Here is an 18,326-nt window from a genome sequence, read left to right on the forward strand (position 1 = left end):
GCCATGGATTTGAAGTCGTTGCGCAAACCAAAATTGTTGGAGCTTGCAAGAGAGTTGGGTCTGGATGTCTCGGACAAACTCAGAAAACCAGAACTGCTAAAGGCTATTCTTGAGTTAGAAGCTGAGGATGACGAGCTGTCGGAATGCCTTGAGACCATTGAGGAGAGGGAGACTGCAAAAAGACAGGAGCGCGAACTTAAAGAGCAAAAAGAAAAAGAAGAGCGCGAACTTAAAGAACAGAAAGAAAAAGAAGAGCGTGAACGTAAAGAACAGAAAGAGCGAGAGCAACAAGAGCGTGACCGTCAACACGCTTTGGAATTGAAGCGTCTTGAGGTAGAGATGGAACGCGCTCGTAATGGAAGTCAGGCACACGGTGCAGGAGAACGCGTATTGTTCAAAATGACTGACCTGATGCGGCCGTTTAAGCTTGGAGAGGACATTGGTTTGTTCCTGGTTAACTTTGAGCGAACGTGCGAGAAGCAGGGGTTCTCTCGGGAAACGTGGCCACAGCGCTTGCTCACTTTGTTACCCGGCGAGGCGGCCGACGTAGTCGCTCGCTTGGATAGAGAGGAGGCAGAGGATTTCGACAAAGTAAAATCGAGTCTGCTAAAAAAGTACCGGCTGTCTGCGGAGGCGTTCCGTAGGAAGTTTCGGGAAAATGAGAAAGGCAGAAGGGAGTCATACACAGAGTTTGCGTACAGGCTTATGTCAAACATGCAGGAGTGGCTCAAAGAAGAGAAAGCGTTTGGTGACCACGAGAAAGTTCTGCAGTGTTTCGGGCTAGAACAGTTTTATAGTCGGTTACCGGAGAACGTGCGATACTGGGTCTTGGATAGGCCAGACGTTAGTACGGTGGCTAGAGCCGCTGAGCTAGCCGAGGAGTTTGTGACGCGTCGAGCTCGCGGAGCTAAGGACGGTCAAAAGGGTGAATTTGGCTCGAAGTTTGAGAGGCCGAGGTTCACGCCCATGAGATTAAAGGGGGACACGCGTAGTGAGGATGCGAGTGAAAGCAGTCCGACCAAACGTAAAGAGACGGCGGCAGCCAAACGCAGAAAGCGGTTCGAGATGAGGCGAGCGCGCGTTTGTTATACGTGCCAGAAGCCGGGTCACTTTTCGGCGCAGTGTCCGGAAACAACACCAAAAGTTGTGTTTTTTTCATTAGGCAGCACTGACGAGAACATGAAGCTTCTCGAGCCTTACATGCGAGACCTCCTCGTGAACGGGAAAGAGTGCCGAGTGCTTCGAGATTCCGCAGCTACGATGGATGTAGTTCACCCGTCTTATGTAGAACCCCATATGTTCACGGGCGAGTGCGCATGGATCAAGCAAGCCGTGGAAGCTCATAGCGTGTGTCTGCCAGTAGCAAAGGTGCTTATTGAAGGACCTTTCGGAAAGCTTGAGACGGAGGCCGCAGTGTCATCTATGCTGCCACCCCAGTACCCGTACCTATTTTAAAACAGGTCCGATCACCTCCTGCGCGAGAAGGGGCTTTTGTTTGGTGAGGCTAGCGTTCAGGCCTTAACCAGATCGAAGGTTCGGGAGCTCGCTGCAAAGGCGGTAGTTGCGGGGCCGATGTTATCAAACAACGAAAAAGGGTCAGAGGCGCAGCAAGCTGATATTCATAGCACGCCCGAACTGAATAAAATTGAGTCTGTAGCGTTGAAGGCGCCAGATACTGGAGAGGAAACGCCCGACACGGGAAAGTTAGAAGAACTATCTACTGATTTGCTCATCGCGCCTACGTCAGACGGACTTGATAGGTTGCTAAAAGTCAGCCGGTCGGCTTTGATAGCCGAGCAAAAGAAGGATGGTAGCCTAGAAAACATACGCTGCAATGTCAAGGAAGGTATCGCCAGGAAAAATGCGCGTTTTGTGGAAAGAGGTGGAGTCCTGTACCGGAAGTATCTAGACCGCAGAGGAGTGGAGTTCGATCAGCTGATCGTGCCTCAATGCTATCGTCAGGATCTGTTGCGCTTGACGCACGGGGGTTCGTGGTCCGGACACCTAGGAGTTAAGAAAACTAAGGACCGTCTCTTGCAAGAGTACTATTGGCCAGGGTGTTTTCGGGACGCAGACCATTTCGTGAGGTCATGTGACACCTGTCAGCGGGTGGGCAAACCAGGGGACAAATCGAGGGCGCCGTTGAAATTGGTACCTATCATTACGGAGCCTTTTAGACGGCTCGTTATTGATACTGTGGGACCTCTGCCGGTAACAGCCACGGGGTACAGACACATTTTGACTGTGATCTGCCCAGCGACAAAGTTCCCTGAAGCAGTGCCGCTTAAAGAACTCAGCTCAGTTGAGATAGTCAATGCACTACTGTCCATATTTGCGCGAGTTGGTTTTCCTGCGGAAATCCAATCAGATCAGGGCACAGTGTTTACTAGCGCTTTGACGACAACTTTTCTCGAAAGGTGTGGGGTAAAGCTGTTAGACAGCTCAGTGTACCACCCACAGTCGAATTCCGTTGAGAAGCTCCACTCCGTCATGAAGCGCGTGTTGAGAGCCTTGTGTTTTGAACATCGAACTGACTGGGAGCTGTGTCTGCCTGGGGTGATGTTTGCATTAAGGACCGCGCCGCATGCGGCTACGGGGTTTTCGCCAGCTGAACTGGTGTACGGTCGCTCGCTTCGGTCTCCGCTTCGCATGCTTCGAGAATCGTGGGAAGGCAGGGGCGACGACCCAGTCGTGGTGGAGTACGTGCTTAAGCTCCTCGAACGCTTAAGAAGGGCACAGGAGTTGTCAGGTGAAGCAATGGCAAAGGCCCAGCAGAGGGCCAAAGTTTATTATGATCGGACAGCCAGGGCCCGTCGTTTTGAGGTGGGCGATGAGGTCATGATATTGCGCACATCGCTAAACAACAAACTAGACGTGCAGTGGGAGGGCCCAGCACGAATTGTTCAGAAACTGTCGGACGTTAACTACGTGGTGAGTCTGCCAGGAAAGCGGAAAGCACAGCAAGTTTACCACTGTAATCTGCTCAAACCCTATAAACAACGCGAAGCAGTGGTGTGCATGATGGTAAACGTTCCTGAAGAGCTTCCGGTCGAGCTTCCGGGACTAGGCTCAGTGACGAACAGGGAAGACACCGGTCAAGTCATTAGTGACCTTATCAGTAAAGCACCGCTGTCGCCTGAGCAGAAAACCGAACTACACCAGCTATTACAAGAGTTTCAAGGTCTGTTCTCTGAGAGGCCTGGTAGGACTTCTGTCCTTACTCATGACATAGAACTTACCTCCCCAGAGCCAGTACGATCCAAGGCGTATCGGGTGTCACCCCGCCAGAACGATATTATGGAGGCTGAGGTAAAGAAAATGCTACAGCTCGGTGTTATTGAGGCGGGTGAGAGTGATTATACCTCCCCTTTGATTTTCGTTGAGGTACCGGGCAAGGAACCTCGTCCTTGCGTCGACTACCGCAGGCTTAATTCCATCACTAAGGATCAAATTTATCCGATCCCTAACATCGAGGAGCGCCTTGAGAAAGTTAGTAGCGCTCAGTTTATTTCCACCCTAGATCTTGTCAGGGGTTATTGGCAGGTTCCACTTACAGAAGAGGCTAGTAGGTATGCGGCGTTCATTTCACCAATGGGAACATTCCGTCCTAAAGTATTGAGTTTTGGTTTGAAGAACGCGCCATACTGTTTTTCAAGCCTCATGGATAAAGTGTTGCGAGGACAGCAAGAATTCGCTCTACCGTATCTAGACGACGTAGCGATATTCTCCGCATCCTGGTCTGAGCATATGGCACACTTGCGGGCAGTACTAACCCGCCTGCGCGAAGCGGGCTTGACGGTCAAGGCTCCTAAGTGCCAGTTAGCACAGGCCGAGGTTGTCTACCTCGGTCACATGATTGGTCAGGGTCGTCGCCGCCCCTCTGAAATAAAAGTGGCCGCTGAGCGAGACTTTCCGCAACCGCGCACAAAGACCGATATTCGGTCGTTCTTAGGTGTCGCCGGCTACTATTAGAGGTACATCCCCAGGTACTCTGATATCGCGGCTTCCCTGACGGATGCTCTAAGAAAGTCAGAGCCTCAAACAGTCGTCTGGGACGAGACAAAGGAAAGAGCTTTTAGCGCCCTAAAGAGTGCCCTAACAAGCCAGCCTGTGCTACGATCACCAGACTATACAAAAGGGTTCGTTGTTCAGTGCGATGCTAGTGAGCGAGGCATGGGCGTTGTACTGTGCCAACGGGAAAAGGGAGAAGTAGAACACCCCGTCCTGTATGCTAGTCGTAAGCTGACCAGTCGTGAGCAGGCGTATAGCGCCACCGAGAAAGAGTGTGCATGTCTCGTGTGGGCCGTTCAGAAATTGTCATGCTATCTAGCCGGCTCGAGGTTTATCATTGAGACGGATCACTGCCCTCTCCAATGGCTGCAGACCATCTCTCCCAAAAATGGCCGCCTCCTGCGCTGGAGCCTCGCTTTGCAACAATATTCCTTTGAGGTGCGTTACAAAAAGGGGAGTCTCAACGGTAACGCCGATGGCTTAAGTCGAAGCCCCTAACGTAGGAATCAGCCTCAAAATTGTTTGTTACTGATGTTTTTCTTCCTGAGGCAGGATTGTTTAACATATTGCTTTTGTTTAGTGTTTCAAAGTGATGATATGCTTTCTAGTGCAATTTTCCAATTTGTGGACGCGTTCTGAGTGATGCTAGACTACTGTAAGGAACTAGGCAGTGGTATAAAAAGGGGAAAGAGCCTGGCAGGGCTTAGTGAGGGTTGTGCCGTGCTTGCTGACTGAGCGGTTGAGTTTCAGCGTAGTTCTAACGCTTGCCGGGAACGAGAACAAGAATGTGAACTCTCCCGAAGTCACTTTGCAGTGTCCTGTGCGAACCTGAACGAGAGAACGAGGCCTTCTCTGTGCGCTGCGCTCAAGAAACGTCGAGGGACGCCCGACTTCGGTTATGAGTATCATCGAGCGACATCCCTCCGGACAGCGGATGCAGTCCCCTGTCCATCGGGATCTCCTTCCCCCGGCGGGGCGGTCTGTTACGTTTCGCCTACGACGCGCGGTTTAGCCGGCGCGATTGCAACAAAGCGGCAGACATTTTGGCCCGTTCGGCGTCGCCGCTACGCTCCCCGCCAGGCGTTTCCAGGCGTTTCCAGGCATGTTCCGATGCCACGTGTCTTCATGTGCGTGTGTGAGTGTATGTGCCATTGTGCCCGACCGGCGGCGATGCGACAGCAGGGGGTCACCTTCTCCTCTCAGTCATTGTGCCTGACCAGAGGCGCTACGAGAGCCGAGGTTACCTTCTCCTCCCAGTTTTTGTGCCCGACCGGCGGCGCTACGACAGTGTGCGTCACCTTAGCCCATTGTACAATCACGTGCTCGTCTATTAAGGGGTTCCTTCTTGCCCTCAACTGCGAGAGTATAAAAACAGCTGCCCCCGGACGCCAAAAGGGGGGCTCCGATTTCTTCTGTTGAGTAAAGTGCTCTCCCGTCTCTCTACTTCGGTCAACCTGACCGCCAACTCTTTGCGATGTTAAAATAAACAAGTTATTTTGTTGTTACCAGTCGACTCATGCTTTGCCGGGACCTTCGGATGCTTCCAGTTGTACCCCAGGCCGCCAGGCCAACGCTACCCTTGGGGCTTGCGACCCAGGTGCAACAACGGGCGTCAGCGCCGAGTTCCCAACAAATCGTACCAGCGGGTACGACCACAACAACTCGTACCAGCGGTGCGATTCAAACAGAACTCTTCAAAAGAGACGTTAAATTCACCGCGATAGAAAGAGCATGCGTAGTTTGTCACAAAGAAAAAGAGCGTGAGAAGGAATTACACCTTAGGCTAAAATATATGCTCAGCGCAGAAAGCTCTTCGCCTGGCTTATTTTCGAAAGAAATTAAAGAAGTTAAGTCTGAACTTGAAGTCATCGATGAAGAAAAGTACAGGGGTGCGGTATTAAGGGCAAGGGCGGAGAGATTATGGATGGGGGAGACGCCTACCAAGCGAGCAATAAGTGACGAGAAGAAACACGCGGTTTCCAAAGAAATAACAGAAATAAGTTATCAAGGGGAAGTCACTAGTGATGTTGGAATGATTGAGCACGCATTTGAGTCTTATTATGAAAGTTTGATGGGGAAAAAGACATGTGATATCGAAAGGTTTAGAACTGACTTCTTGCCATTAATGCCAACATTATCAGACGAGGTCTGTGAAACGCTCGACAGACCAATAAGCCTTTCAGAAGTTGAGGATGCGATTGACGAACTTACTCCCGGCAAGTCGCCGGGGCCTGATGGTCTGGGAGGGGCTTTCTATAAGAGCTTTAAAAGTGGAATAGCTGTAGCACTACATCGCGTGATAAGGCAGATGTACGAGAATAAGGAAGCACCTCCTTCTTTTCGGACATCGCACGTTATTTTAATTCCTAAAGTAAAAGATCGTACGCGACTTTTGGCGGTTGAAGCCTACAGACCAATAAGCTTGACAAATACGGACTATAAAGTTTATACTAAAGTACTGGTGCGACGATTGCAGACCGTTATAAAAGAACTTGTGGGCCCCCATCAGACATGCGGTATCAAAGGCAGATCGATCTTTTCGAATATTCATACTGCAAGGACCATACTGGAATGCTGCGATGAGAGAGAGGACAGAGTCGCTATGATACAAATTGACCTTGAAAAGGCTTTTGACAGAGTCGTCCATGATGTCATATTTTTGATCTTAGAACATGTTAAAGCCGGTGCAGTGATAACAGATGGAGTAAGAATGGTATACAAAAATTGCACTGCGCAGTTAGTAATTAATAGAAAATTAGGCGCCAGTATAAAAGTGGAATCATCAGTAAAACAAGGATGCTGTTTGTCGCCTCTTTTATTTGCCTTTATTTAGAGCCTTTCTGTTTGAAAATAATTAAGAGCCAATCTATTCGTGGGTTTATCTACGCAGGAATTGAGGCTAGAGTTCTGGCTTATGCAGATGACGTGGCAATTTTTTGCCGTGATACAGAAAGCGTGAATAACACTGTGAAAGAGGTTGTTTCCTTTTGCGCCGCAACTGGAAGTGTTGTCAGCTGGGCTAAGTGCCTAGGTTTATGGCACGGCAGCTGGCCACAGGTACCCGAGTTTTTTTGCAATATGAACTGGAGCGTTACCCCTGGAAAATATCTTGGGGTGCCATTACAACATTATCGTGACAGTGCCGCGCATTGGATCGAAGAAGTAAAAAGAGTTAAAGATCAGACAGAAAAGTGGGGCCGGCATAATTTTTCGATGTTTTCAAGAGCTAGTATTTGCAATTTGTTTTTAGTTACAAAGGTGTATTATGTACTACAAGTGTTATGCATGGCAAGGATTTCGGTGCAGAAACTTCACAGAGTGTTTGCGGTATATATATGGGGATCCACTTGGGAGAGAACTAGCCGGTGTAACTTGTTTCATTCGGTGAAAAATGGAGGACTAGGATTAACACATTTGTTTTTGAAACAGATTGTTAGTAGGTTCTTTTTCTTAAGGGACCGAAGTGATATATTTCTGCGTACTGTTATTCAGGTGAGATTGAGTTCTTCCTTGCCTGAGTGGGTTGTCTCATCAGCAAATGAACGTACTCGAACACCAATTGGCTTTCTGAGGGAAGTTGTTATGTCCTTTTCTTTACTGAAAGCGCATTTTTCGAATGAATTTTTGACTTCAGTGACGCGTAAGAAACTTTATAGTGATCTGGTTGATGTTTTCTTGCCGCATCCTGTTTACCGCATGATGTATAACTTAGGACCTGAACGCAATGTGCTGAAACGCGTTAGAAAAATGCCGGTTAGATCTTCAGCGAAAACCTTCTTTTTTCAATTGCATTCGGGCACTCTCCTTGTGAAGCCATGGCTGCAAAGCAAGGGCCTCTTTGTTCCATGGTCTGTTAACTGCATCATATGTAAGAAACCTGAAACTATTGAGCACATCTTTTTGGATTGTCATGACTCAGTTTTCTTGTGGGATGTTCTAAAACGAACTCTGAAGAAAGAACTGCCGTTAAGTCCTTTCGGTATTCGGTTCTTACCGTGTGCAGACACAGGGGGAGTGCCGGCTGACTTGGTAATGCTTTTGTGTATGAGCAGCGTGTGGAAAACGCGCATGGATATCAGGAATGCCCGCGTAGATGAAAGGTCTGCGAGGGAACACCTAAGTGAAAGTCTTAGGTACACACGTGATGCCCTCAAGCACATGATTGAACCTCCAGAGTGGTTTGAGGAGCTTGACACTTTGGCGTCTGTGATATCCTCTTTGAGTGCCTTTTAAATATGTACAGTCTCTCGAAGCGATGTAATATTATTTTTCTGCACCAAATGACCTACTTTGTACGCGTTTGAGTGGTGTTGAAATCAAGGTAATAAAGAAAAAAAAACTCGTGGCTCAGTGGTAACGTCTCCGTCTCACACTCCGGAGACCCTGGTTCGATTCCCACCCAGCCCATCTTGGAAGTTGCTTTTTATTTATGAAGTGCCTGCCGTGATTTATCGCTCACGGCCAACGCCGCGGACGCCGACACCGACGCCACCGGCTTTTCTGCGACACGAGCTCCTTAACGCTATCGCGTTAAAGCTATAGAATATCACTGCCAAACCTTGCGCTGACAACAGTGGGATGAGGTCTGCAATTCCGTGGATGGCCAGATGAGAGTTGGAGCTAAATGTAGCCTCCTAAAGCATCTGCTCGATGATACCAACACCAAGTCAAACCAAAGACAAGTGATAGCGAAGGTTCTACACCAGGCATCACAATCAGAGACATGGCAGACCGTACTCGACAGACTCGCTCGCAAGTATCTGCCACTGGGCAACTCGAGTGACGAAGACTATCCCCCCTACAAAGGCTCATCTTGCCTCGAGCTAGATAACCCCTTCAAGGCATGCGAAGTAAGGGAAGCTCTCCAGAATCTAAATGGCAGGTCGGCCCCTGGTTCTGATGGCATCCCCAACCGGGCCCTCAGAAACCTGGACGACTGCTCTATAGACCTCAGACTATGCCCAGGCGGCGCTGCGGGAGAACCCGTCACCAGCGCCCCCATCGCAGCCTTGGCGCTAACTGAGTAGTGCAAGGAGAGCTGTCCGCAAGCGAAGGCGCATAGGCCACAATGGACCCTTCTCTTTCGTTAATGTTGAGGGACGGTTTCCTAAAAATCAAGGACCTGAAAAGCTACTTCCGCCCATCCACGCTTCGGAAAGGAAGCTCAGCAGGACTAAGTGCGTGTACAATATAAAATAAAGTCTCAAGTGTTATTTCGACGTGCTGCAAGTCGCAAATACAAAGAGCAGCAGGTTTCTCTATAGGCATATCAGCATAAATATCTAAGCATTTCAAATTGGTTCATATTGAATATGTCATATGAAACACAAGACGTATGTATCTCCTATATATTTATGTATTTTATCGTAATGTTTTATCTCGCAATTATTTACAGAGAGTAAATCCTTTCATTGCCTTTTCCAGGGCAGCAAACAGAAAACGTTTTCCAAGGCAGCAAACAGCATGCGATCATAACGAAAGTAAGCTTCCTACAGTGCCTACGCGCTTCATCTTTCTTTCTCGCAGGAGCTACAGCATCGCTTAGTACCTTAATTTGTACCCTAACTTTTCGCAGACGCTTCGAGCAACAAGCGCTGATGCTTGTAAATATGTAAATTGTAAAATTGTAAATGTAAATAAACGCGACATTTTTTTTCTTTCCACACGTGCGTTACTTCGCAATTACTCATCCAGTGCTCCTACAGCAACATTATTGCTCACATTTGAAAAACGCCGTCGAGCAGGCTCAGCACATCGCGAAGCGTGCTTGTTGTATCGGCGCAGGACATACAATATACCTAAAGTAGAAATGAGCTCGCAATACAACGATGCTCTAGAACAGGATTTTGAATTCATAAACGAACCAAAATGTTTGGTTAAGCTGACCTGCCAAATCTCTCCGTTCCACTTGTTGTGTCAAGCGGAGGCGGACGTCTGTTAAAAGGTGGAGATATCGATAGCACATAAACAGGATGGTTCGCAACGTTGTTTTTTTTGTTACAACGAATTGGCGGATGCAGATTCTTGAGTTTTCACTTGGTCACCACGGTCCTCCGTCAGGGCTACTGAACACAATTACAGAAGAACAAAATTGTCGCACTTTCTCATGCGAACCGCTGTGTTGTGGGGAATGCAAGTAATCCGATTACCCAACAGGTTGAACAGCCCGTATCCAGCGCTCTCTCCTTTCCGCTTCATACGATCGCGATGGAAATCTGTAAAACTGAACGTTGTTGTTCCGTCCTTCACGTTCATGGCAATTTACAACACAACAGTAGCGTCGATTGTGGCGTTTCTTCGTAGCGCGACAAGCTATCGCTGTTGCCGTCGTTTCCGCCATCAGACCGAAGAGTGAGCCAGCAAGCGCTTTATGGAAGTTCAGCGACGCGTCCGACTAACGTAAAAATTCATAGCTCTCTGTCTGGGTGTTCAATGCGCAAAACACTCGCAATATGTACCAAAATCTAGTCAAATCGTTGTTTCGCAGTCGCTAGCTGCATAGGCAACTTAGCAAGGAAGTCGGGCTTCGCACTACTCAATTACTGCCTCTTCGCAACGGCAGGTGGCGCTACGTGTCTTGCAAAACTCCAGAGTCTGACGTCCATAGAATGGTTGGCAGAGGAAATTAATAGAATATGGGAACGAGGGGGTTGTCCCGGAGTCCTGGAAAATGGTGTTGGTCATCCTCATTCCAAAGCCTGGAAGGCCCCCGAGTCTCTCAAACCTCAGACCCATTTCCCTCACGTCCTGCGTGGGGAAAGTAGCGAAACATGTTATACACAATCGAATTTCCAAGCACATCGAGAAACAAGGATTGTTTCCGTCCAACATGATTAGCTTTCGTCCGGCCCTGTCAACGCAAGACGTGATGAAGCTTATCAAGTGTCAAATCATTGACAACACCACAAGAGATGTAAGAGGCATCTTAGGCTTAGACCTGGAGAAGGCCTTTCACAATGCATCTCATGCTCACATTCTCAACTCCATCTCGGAGCTCAATTTGGGAGACGCCTTCCACAGATGCATAAGCTCGTTCCTACGGGATCGCAAGGCCACGCTCAAAATCGGTGACCTCAAGTCCGACAATTACAGTTTGGGCCCCAGAGGCACGCCACAAGGAGCCGTAGTCTCACCACTGCTTTTTAACATCACCATGAAGAAACTATCGCAAAGGCTCTCCAACATAGAAGGGATCAATCATACGCTCTACGCTGATGATATCACAATCTGGTGCACCGGAGGAAGCGAAGGAGCTGTTGAATTAGGCTTACAGGAGGCTGTAGATCACACAGAGATGTACCTGGAAAATAAGGGGCTTAGATGCTCCCCGAGCAAGTCTGGGCTCCTCCTCTACAGGCCAGTCAGGAGAGGTCCCAAACCTAGAGGCTGGAAACCGTTGTCCGAAATAAACATCAAACTCCAGACTAAAAGCGGCTGTACCATCCCCAGAGTAGACACCATTCGGGTGCTTGGCATATTCATCGAATCCAATGGCAGTAACAATACGACGCTCAACAAGCTCACAGCCAAGACTGAGAACATGATCAGACTTATCAACAGAGTTTCGAATAGGCGTGGAGGCTTAAAGGAAGACAACCTCCGCAGGTTGTTCCACGCCTTCCTCATGAGTCATATAGTTTATGTGGCACCCATGCACAACTGGTATAACTCCGAGAAGATACGAATAAACACGCTCATCAGAAAAAGTATAAAAAAAGTACTAGGCACTCCGTTACGGGCGAGTACGGATCTTCTTATGCAACTAGGAGTGCACCACACATTGGACGAGATAATCGAGGCCCAGGAGTTAGCCCAACTGGCCCGTCTATCCTGTACCCCGGCTGGAAAGAAGATCCTGGCGGTTCCTGGGATCAACCCTATCCTCATGGAAGAGCGGAAATATGAAATTTCAGAAGATCAAAGGAACAACATACGAGCTGCACCGTTTCCCCGTAATGTTAATCCTCAACACAACGTAGGCAGACGCAGGGCAAGAGCCCTCGCCCTCCTCAAGCGTACCAAGGACGATCCCTACTCGGCATGTTTTGTCGACGCCGCCCAATATGGACAGTCGTCTAACTGCGCCATTGCCCTCGTTGATCACAACGGACAGATAGTGAATGCGGCTTCCCTGAAGTGCTCAACACCAACCAGAGCGGAGCAGGTCCCAGTTGCTATAGCACTCCTAGACAACAGCAGATCACAAATCTTCACTTATTCGAGATCGGCGGTCAGGGCTTTCACTTCAGGATCCATCGCTGAGGAGGCGCACAAGATTCTCAAGAACAAGATCATCTCTCCACACACCATCACGTGGTTTCCGGCTCACCTCGAACCCCAGCTTGACTCGTTTCCCCATCTCAATGACATCGCCCACTCCCAAGCGCGTGCACTAACCCACCGCGCGGGAGCAGGATCGAGCTCAGACTCCGATGTTTTCGAGTTTCGGGACACTCTCACTAATTTCAGCGAAATTACTACGCACTATCCCCTGGGTAGGAGGACTTATCCTCCCCCTTACAGCAAGCTGGCTAGACCTCTGGCGTCCACTTTACGCATGCTTCAGACTAAGTGCTATCCAAACCTGGCCTTTTTCCACACGATCACTCCAGAGGCTTTTAGCTCTACTTGCCCCGACTGTGGGGCTGTTAGCAATCTCGCACACATGCTCTGGCGATGCCCCTCGTTACAGGGACCCAATCGTATCACAGAAGAAGAATGGAGCTCTGCCATCCAGAGCTCAGAACTTTCACGTCAAACCTGGGCTGTCCAGAGAGCCCACGATGCGGCGGTTAGGCTCGGCCTACCCGTCCCCACGTGGGAGCGGCCCGCAGCTCTGCCCTAGGGCAAAGCTTCTCAGGACCTTGTAATTGTCTTTTTCTGTCTGTCTGTCTGTCTGCCCTAACCATCCCCACACAATTGTTCTTCGACATGCCTCGAAGCTTCGGCCGCCAAACACAAGTGACGGGTGTTGCTAACAGTGGAGCTGTTCGAACCTCGCTGGGTTTCTCTTGACGTCCGCAGCTTCGCTGAACTGGGCGAGACAGAGCTAAGAGAATGTGAAAGCAAAGGATAAATGTAGCATCGCGCTGCATAGTGACGCGGCGAGGGCGGGGGGAGCCTCGCGGGGGAGAAGGAGCGGCGCGGCGGGGGTACACCTGGTGTGACGTCATTACCGTCCGATAAAAACCCACGCGCTCGCTTCGGCGGCCCTCTTTTTTCCAATGGAAAAAAATTATGCGTGGCTCTGCTATCGCATACACCAGCGACCATTGAAGCTGGGAGACGCCCACAAAAAGTTAGACTGTGTGCAGTTTAGCACTACTTTACTGGCCTTCCCCCAGCTCCGTTGGTCTCTGGTGTTTGCGATAGCAGAGCCACGCATAATTTTTTTACTCGGAAAATGTGCACCAAGCAGACACGTATGAGCAGCGACACAGAAATCTACGGAGGATGGATCCCTCCTTACTCACGGCCGGATTCGACTCACTCGCTCCTCCGCGAGGGGAGAGTCGAGTCCGGCCGTGCCTTACCGAGCGCACTTATCAAGGCCGCCACCAGTGGTGCGTCCGTCGGCGCAATCTACCCATGTACACTTGAGTTACCAAGTGTTTGCACAGAAAGTTTGTTTTTTCGTGCATACTTTTGAGCTCGTTTGGCCGTGGTCTCACCGAGTAAGTGCCCGTGCTTCCGGTAGGAGGCAGCGATTGTGGCGTTCTGGATGACATCCATGTAAGCGACTGCCCTGCGGATGCTCACTAGGCAGCCTGTGGCCTCGGCTGCGCCCTTGAAACAAGCCTCTACTCGATCCCGGAGATGAACAAGTTCCGCGTTGGACTCGGAGCGCACACAGAAGCGGAGCTCCGTTTCTTCTGGAATGACGTTGGCGTACTTGCCACCTTCCGTGATGATGCCTGCGGGAACGCAGATTAAAACAAGCAAAAAAAATATAAGCCACCCCTTACCGTTTAGAACTTTCTAAGTATGAGATGCTTACCTAGATTGTGACGTCTTGGCAGCTGCTCATGCTTGCGTCATAGACAACTTTGCACGCACTTATTTATCAATTTCGCGCTCGCGAACACTCAACAAAGCTGGAGTTTTCTTTTAGATGCGGTCTAACGCATCTACAAGGAAATGACCTCTATAAAGTGGAATTCACACGTCCCGGCCAAATTACTATCTTCCAAATGTACTGACCACACCTCTGCAGCGAGGACTCTTACAACAAATTTGCCTTTATTTGATTTGTTGCTTTACAACGACACCACCTCTATCCGTAGACACCAGGAAGTGGCGGTCCACACAGGAAGCGCCATCATGCGTAAGGATCCGGACGCCGCAATAACTATGGTAGCGGACCACTCGTGATAACGAGTTTAAATTTCAGAACATTGGCCAGCCAATGACAAACAGCTCTTAGGAACGAAAAGTACCAGGAGTTCAGGCAGGTCCTGAATAGACGCAAGATAATGTTTACCAGAACTGACGGTTAGAGGAGTAAGCGTAAGTTCCGTAACAGAGACGAAGAGATACAAGGAGAAGCCGGCGGGGCAAGCGCTATAATCGTAAGTCAGAACTTTTTTCGAAGCAACACAATCTTCATGCGGCCAAGAATAAAAAAAAACTACAACAATCATAACACCCGTCATGGATGCGGGCGCACGTGCGTCCTTGCAGGGTCTTATATTTGTTGAGCTATAACTTTTCTATAAGCTCTTCATAAGACAGAGCTCCAACTCGATCCGCCACAAAACCCAATAATAAAGTTTACAGCTAGTATAACCATTAAAGTGGCCAAAGCCAACAAGAGTAGCGGAAGATGTGAGACACTGCACTCATGAACAACTTTCTGTGACCACGAAGGGAAAGCTACGGGTGCGGGGTTGCTGCACACGTTTTACTCCGCGAAGTAGTCCGGCAGCGTCGACAGTGCTTTTGGTTGCTCGGAACAGACGCGGAAACGAAGCAGATTCCACGTGTGACGGATTCGCGTTTGCCCCACCACGGAAGGGAAAAGCCGCAAAATAAGTAAACTTTTGCGCTTAGTAGTGTGTTCTATCCTGTATAACTATTGCTAATGAGGTGTTTATGTTTCGTTTTCCTCGGCCTTACCGAACGTGGATTAAAACGCGGGACTCTTTTCAGAAGCGCTCTCACTTGCGCGCGCTTTGCCTCCGTAGCTTTCCCTTCAGAGGCACAGAGAGTTGTTCGTGAGCGTAGAACGTACCGTTATGGCTTCCGAAACACCCATCGTATAGCCTATATAGTTGCTTCACTTCGTGTTAGCTGCACTTGCACACATTGAGTGTCTCGACTTAAAACGCACTGTGAGGTTCCGCTTTCAAAACAAAATTGAGATGTATTTTTGTTGCCGCCCTACACGATTTTCACCTTAAACCGTACCGTGAATCCACGAAGACGGCTTGCACTGCTGCCGGAGGAGACCAATGTTGACGAAGGAAGCAATGGCTGCATCGAGGGCGTTCACGCCTTCCCAAGGGTAAGCAGCCGCGTGAGCAGACTTGCCTTTGAATCGCACCACGAGCTGCAGAGTGAATATCAGCTTTATTTAGACGAACTCGACGCGAGCAGTTCAGTCCGAAGTAGAGCTGACCCAGCCCGACCCGACCGCGTCAACACGCGTCTTGCCTAGCGACTCGGGCGAGTAAACCCACACCTTACAACTTGCGGACTGGCCAAATTCCTCTCGACGGTTGTTCGGCGCGACCCGCTAGCCTTCCAATTAAAGTAAATTGGTTGACCATATTAAGGCACGAGAAGCCGACTCAACACGACTTCACCGTGTTCAAGTAAAAGTAGCTCAAGATAGGAGTTGATGTGGACTGGCCATACAGACAATGGTGATTTTGTTTCGTCGCCAGTGCATTTGATGTGCTATAATATGGAAAGAAAGATGGTGCTGAGGCTTTCAAAGGCGAAACTCTCGTTGGTCGTTGCGTCGGCGAAAAGCTCAGACACAGAAAATAAAGGAATTACGCGCCGATGGTTGTATCAACCCACGGTCTCCCAGCGAAACAGCCCGATGCTCTAAAAGTTCGGCCACAATAACACGCGCACTTCTCTCATGCCAACGTCAAATAGATTTTTGTAATGACTGGCGCGTTCGCAACGTCGCTTGGCACGTGCAAGATTATGTTAACTCTTAACTACGTCTACTGGATTACCATTTAGAAGAAGGGAATATGTCCCGAGTTGCGTGCATTTTGCTTTCGATACCGTAGCCTTTTTTTGTTAATGTTGATAGACCATTTTTCGAGGACCAGTAGCGCGTCGTAGTGTCTACGCCTCTCTTTTGTCCTTGTCTGCTTGCGCAAAAATGTTATCCAAGTTCGCATAACAGCTCGCCCAGCACACGCCAGTGCTACAGGGCGCTAGTTTCGAAACGACTTCATTGCCTCGACGGAACTGTGCCTGAGAATTTCTATCAGCAATGGACACACTCGCGTCGTCTGTGTATATATATAATTCAATATTTTTGGCAAGATAATGTATTATCCTTTATAAATAAATTCGATGGGTAGGGCCTTATTAATGCCCTGCGGGAAGCAGGAAGATTTTAGTCTTACGGTAGATCTCTCCTCACAATGGCACACACTGTGTGCGGTTGCTCAACTATGACCTAATGATGTTGAAGGCTGCAATACGTTTTGCGTAAAATTGATCTAAATGCAGAAGGAAACCATGGTTAAAAGAGCCAAAGGCTCTGTTGAAAGGTATAAAAATTCGTAGCACCAAGTGCAAACATTCAATACGTTCCTATATCTGCTTTTCTGCCAGTGTATAGCAAGCCCTGTCAGCCGATTTCTTTTCTACAACGGAATGGAGCATCAATCATTGCTTTATATTTGTTTGTGAAAAAGGACAAGCGGGAGAGAAGAGCTTTTTCGGAAATTTTTGAAAAAGAATGGATAACATGAATATGGGTCCGCAGTTATCTAGGTTATTCTTGTCAGCTTCTTTTTTTCGTCTTCGTCTTCACCTCATGCTCGTTAATATGGTTATTAGATAAGAACTAACTGTCCCGTCGCGAAGTGAGCTAAGCAAAGAGAACACACTTTGAGCAGAATACTTGCTGCGCTGATGGCGATGCAACAAAAGAAAATTTCAGGTTTTACCTGCTTGCGCACATGAACGACGCCTAGGACGTGACCTTGCGAAGCGCATGCACTGTGCACAATAACTGCGAAGTTGAAGGTTAGATTTTACATTTGCTTGAATTGACGCAGAATACACAGGAAAAATCCACGAACATTCTGTCTTCCCATTCATTCATTCATAAACGCTAATTGTGACTCAATCGCTCATTTTCCAAAGAGAAAGTTGGCGCGTCTAATGAAGGCGCCTGCTTAGTGCAAACGTTACTGGGATTTCAGATGTTGCCGAGCCCTTGCATATACATATATTTTTTTTACCTTTCTCTATGCTCAGTTTCGGAGAATGTTCTTTGTCTCAGTTGCATTTATGTAGAATGGCTCCCACTGGTTTAACTTCGCTTTCTCTATTTGGGGGTGTCCAGTCAACGTGCATTTCATGTACGCTCGGTGTAATTGCACGCTCTAGCTCACCTCCTGCGACGCTGAAAAGAGAGGCGCCACGAGATCCGCGGGCGTCGGGTGCGACATGATGGCCACCTGGATGCCCTCGAGTGCCCCCTGGCGGATAAGCAGTTCCTTGCCACAGGAGTACTCCTCGGCTGGCGTGCCAAGAACCACCAGCTGTCTCGAGGGAAAGAGGAAAGATGCGCTTGCATCGCACGCACAGACGTTTTGAAACGAGAAAGGTTGTGCTGTAGCCTGCGTTACGCATTCAGTGAGTGAGTGAGAAAACTTTATTTCGAACCAGAACGATTCGCGTCCGGGGAGTTAGTGGGCTGGGGTACCCGCCGAGGTTACGGCCAAGAGTTCTTGCCTCTCGGCGGCTTCCTTTGCCCGCAGGACTGCACCGAGTTGGTCTTCCAGGTTCGAGCTTAGCAGCGTGGCCTGCCGTCGCGCGCGGAGGCTGTCGATGGAGGCTTCTCTCGCATTGTCCTCTATTACTTGCTGGTATTCCCATAGCATGTGTTCTAGCGTAGCTCTGGTGCCACACACTTTGCATCTATCTGTTGTGTATATGTCTGGATAAATAGCGTGCATTAGTACCGGGCTTTTGTATGATTTGATTTGTAGTTGTCGCCACTGGACAGCTTGCGATCTAGTGAGTTGTGGATGGGGTGGTGGATAAGTGCATCTTTGCATCGCGTAATGGTTGGTGATGTCAATCAACCTGGTACCTGGTCATTCTGTCTTCCCATT

At 49.0% G+C, this 18,326-nt stretch overlaps 1 protein-coding gene across 1 annotated transcript in view; it reads right to left on the reverse strand.

Moving 5' to 3' along the window:
* Positions 1-18,092, reverse strand: part of LOC142588679 (peptidase M20 domain-containing protein 2-like) — a 30,161-nt gene extending 12,069 nt beyond the window's left edge. Inside the window, exons 1-4 of the mRNA XM_075700501.1 lie at positions 17,944-18,092; positions 17,601-17,754; positions 15,418-15,559; positions 13,683-13,925 (exon numbers count right to left, since the gene is read on the reverse strand). Coding sequence (XP_075556616.1) covers positions 13,683-13,925; positions 15,418-15,559; positions 17,601-17,754; positions 17,944-18,092 — 688 coding nt within the window. The remainder of the gene's footprint in view (positions 1-13,682; positions 13,926-15,417; positions 15,560-17,600; positions 17,755-17,943) is intronic.
* Between the last annotated feature and the right edge of the window lie 234 nt (positions 18,093-18,326).

The sequence above is a fragment of the Dermacentor variabilis genome, chromosome 7 (assembly GCF_050947875.1).
Source record: "Dermacentor variabilis isolate Ectoservices chromosome 7, ASM5094787v1, whole genome shotgun sequence".
NCBI lineage: Eukaryota > Metazoa > Arthropoda > Arachnida > Ixodida > Ixodidae > Dermacentor > Dermacentor variabilis.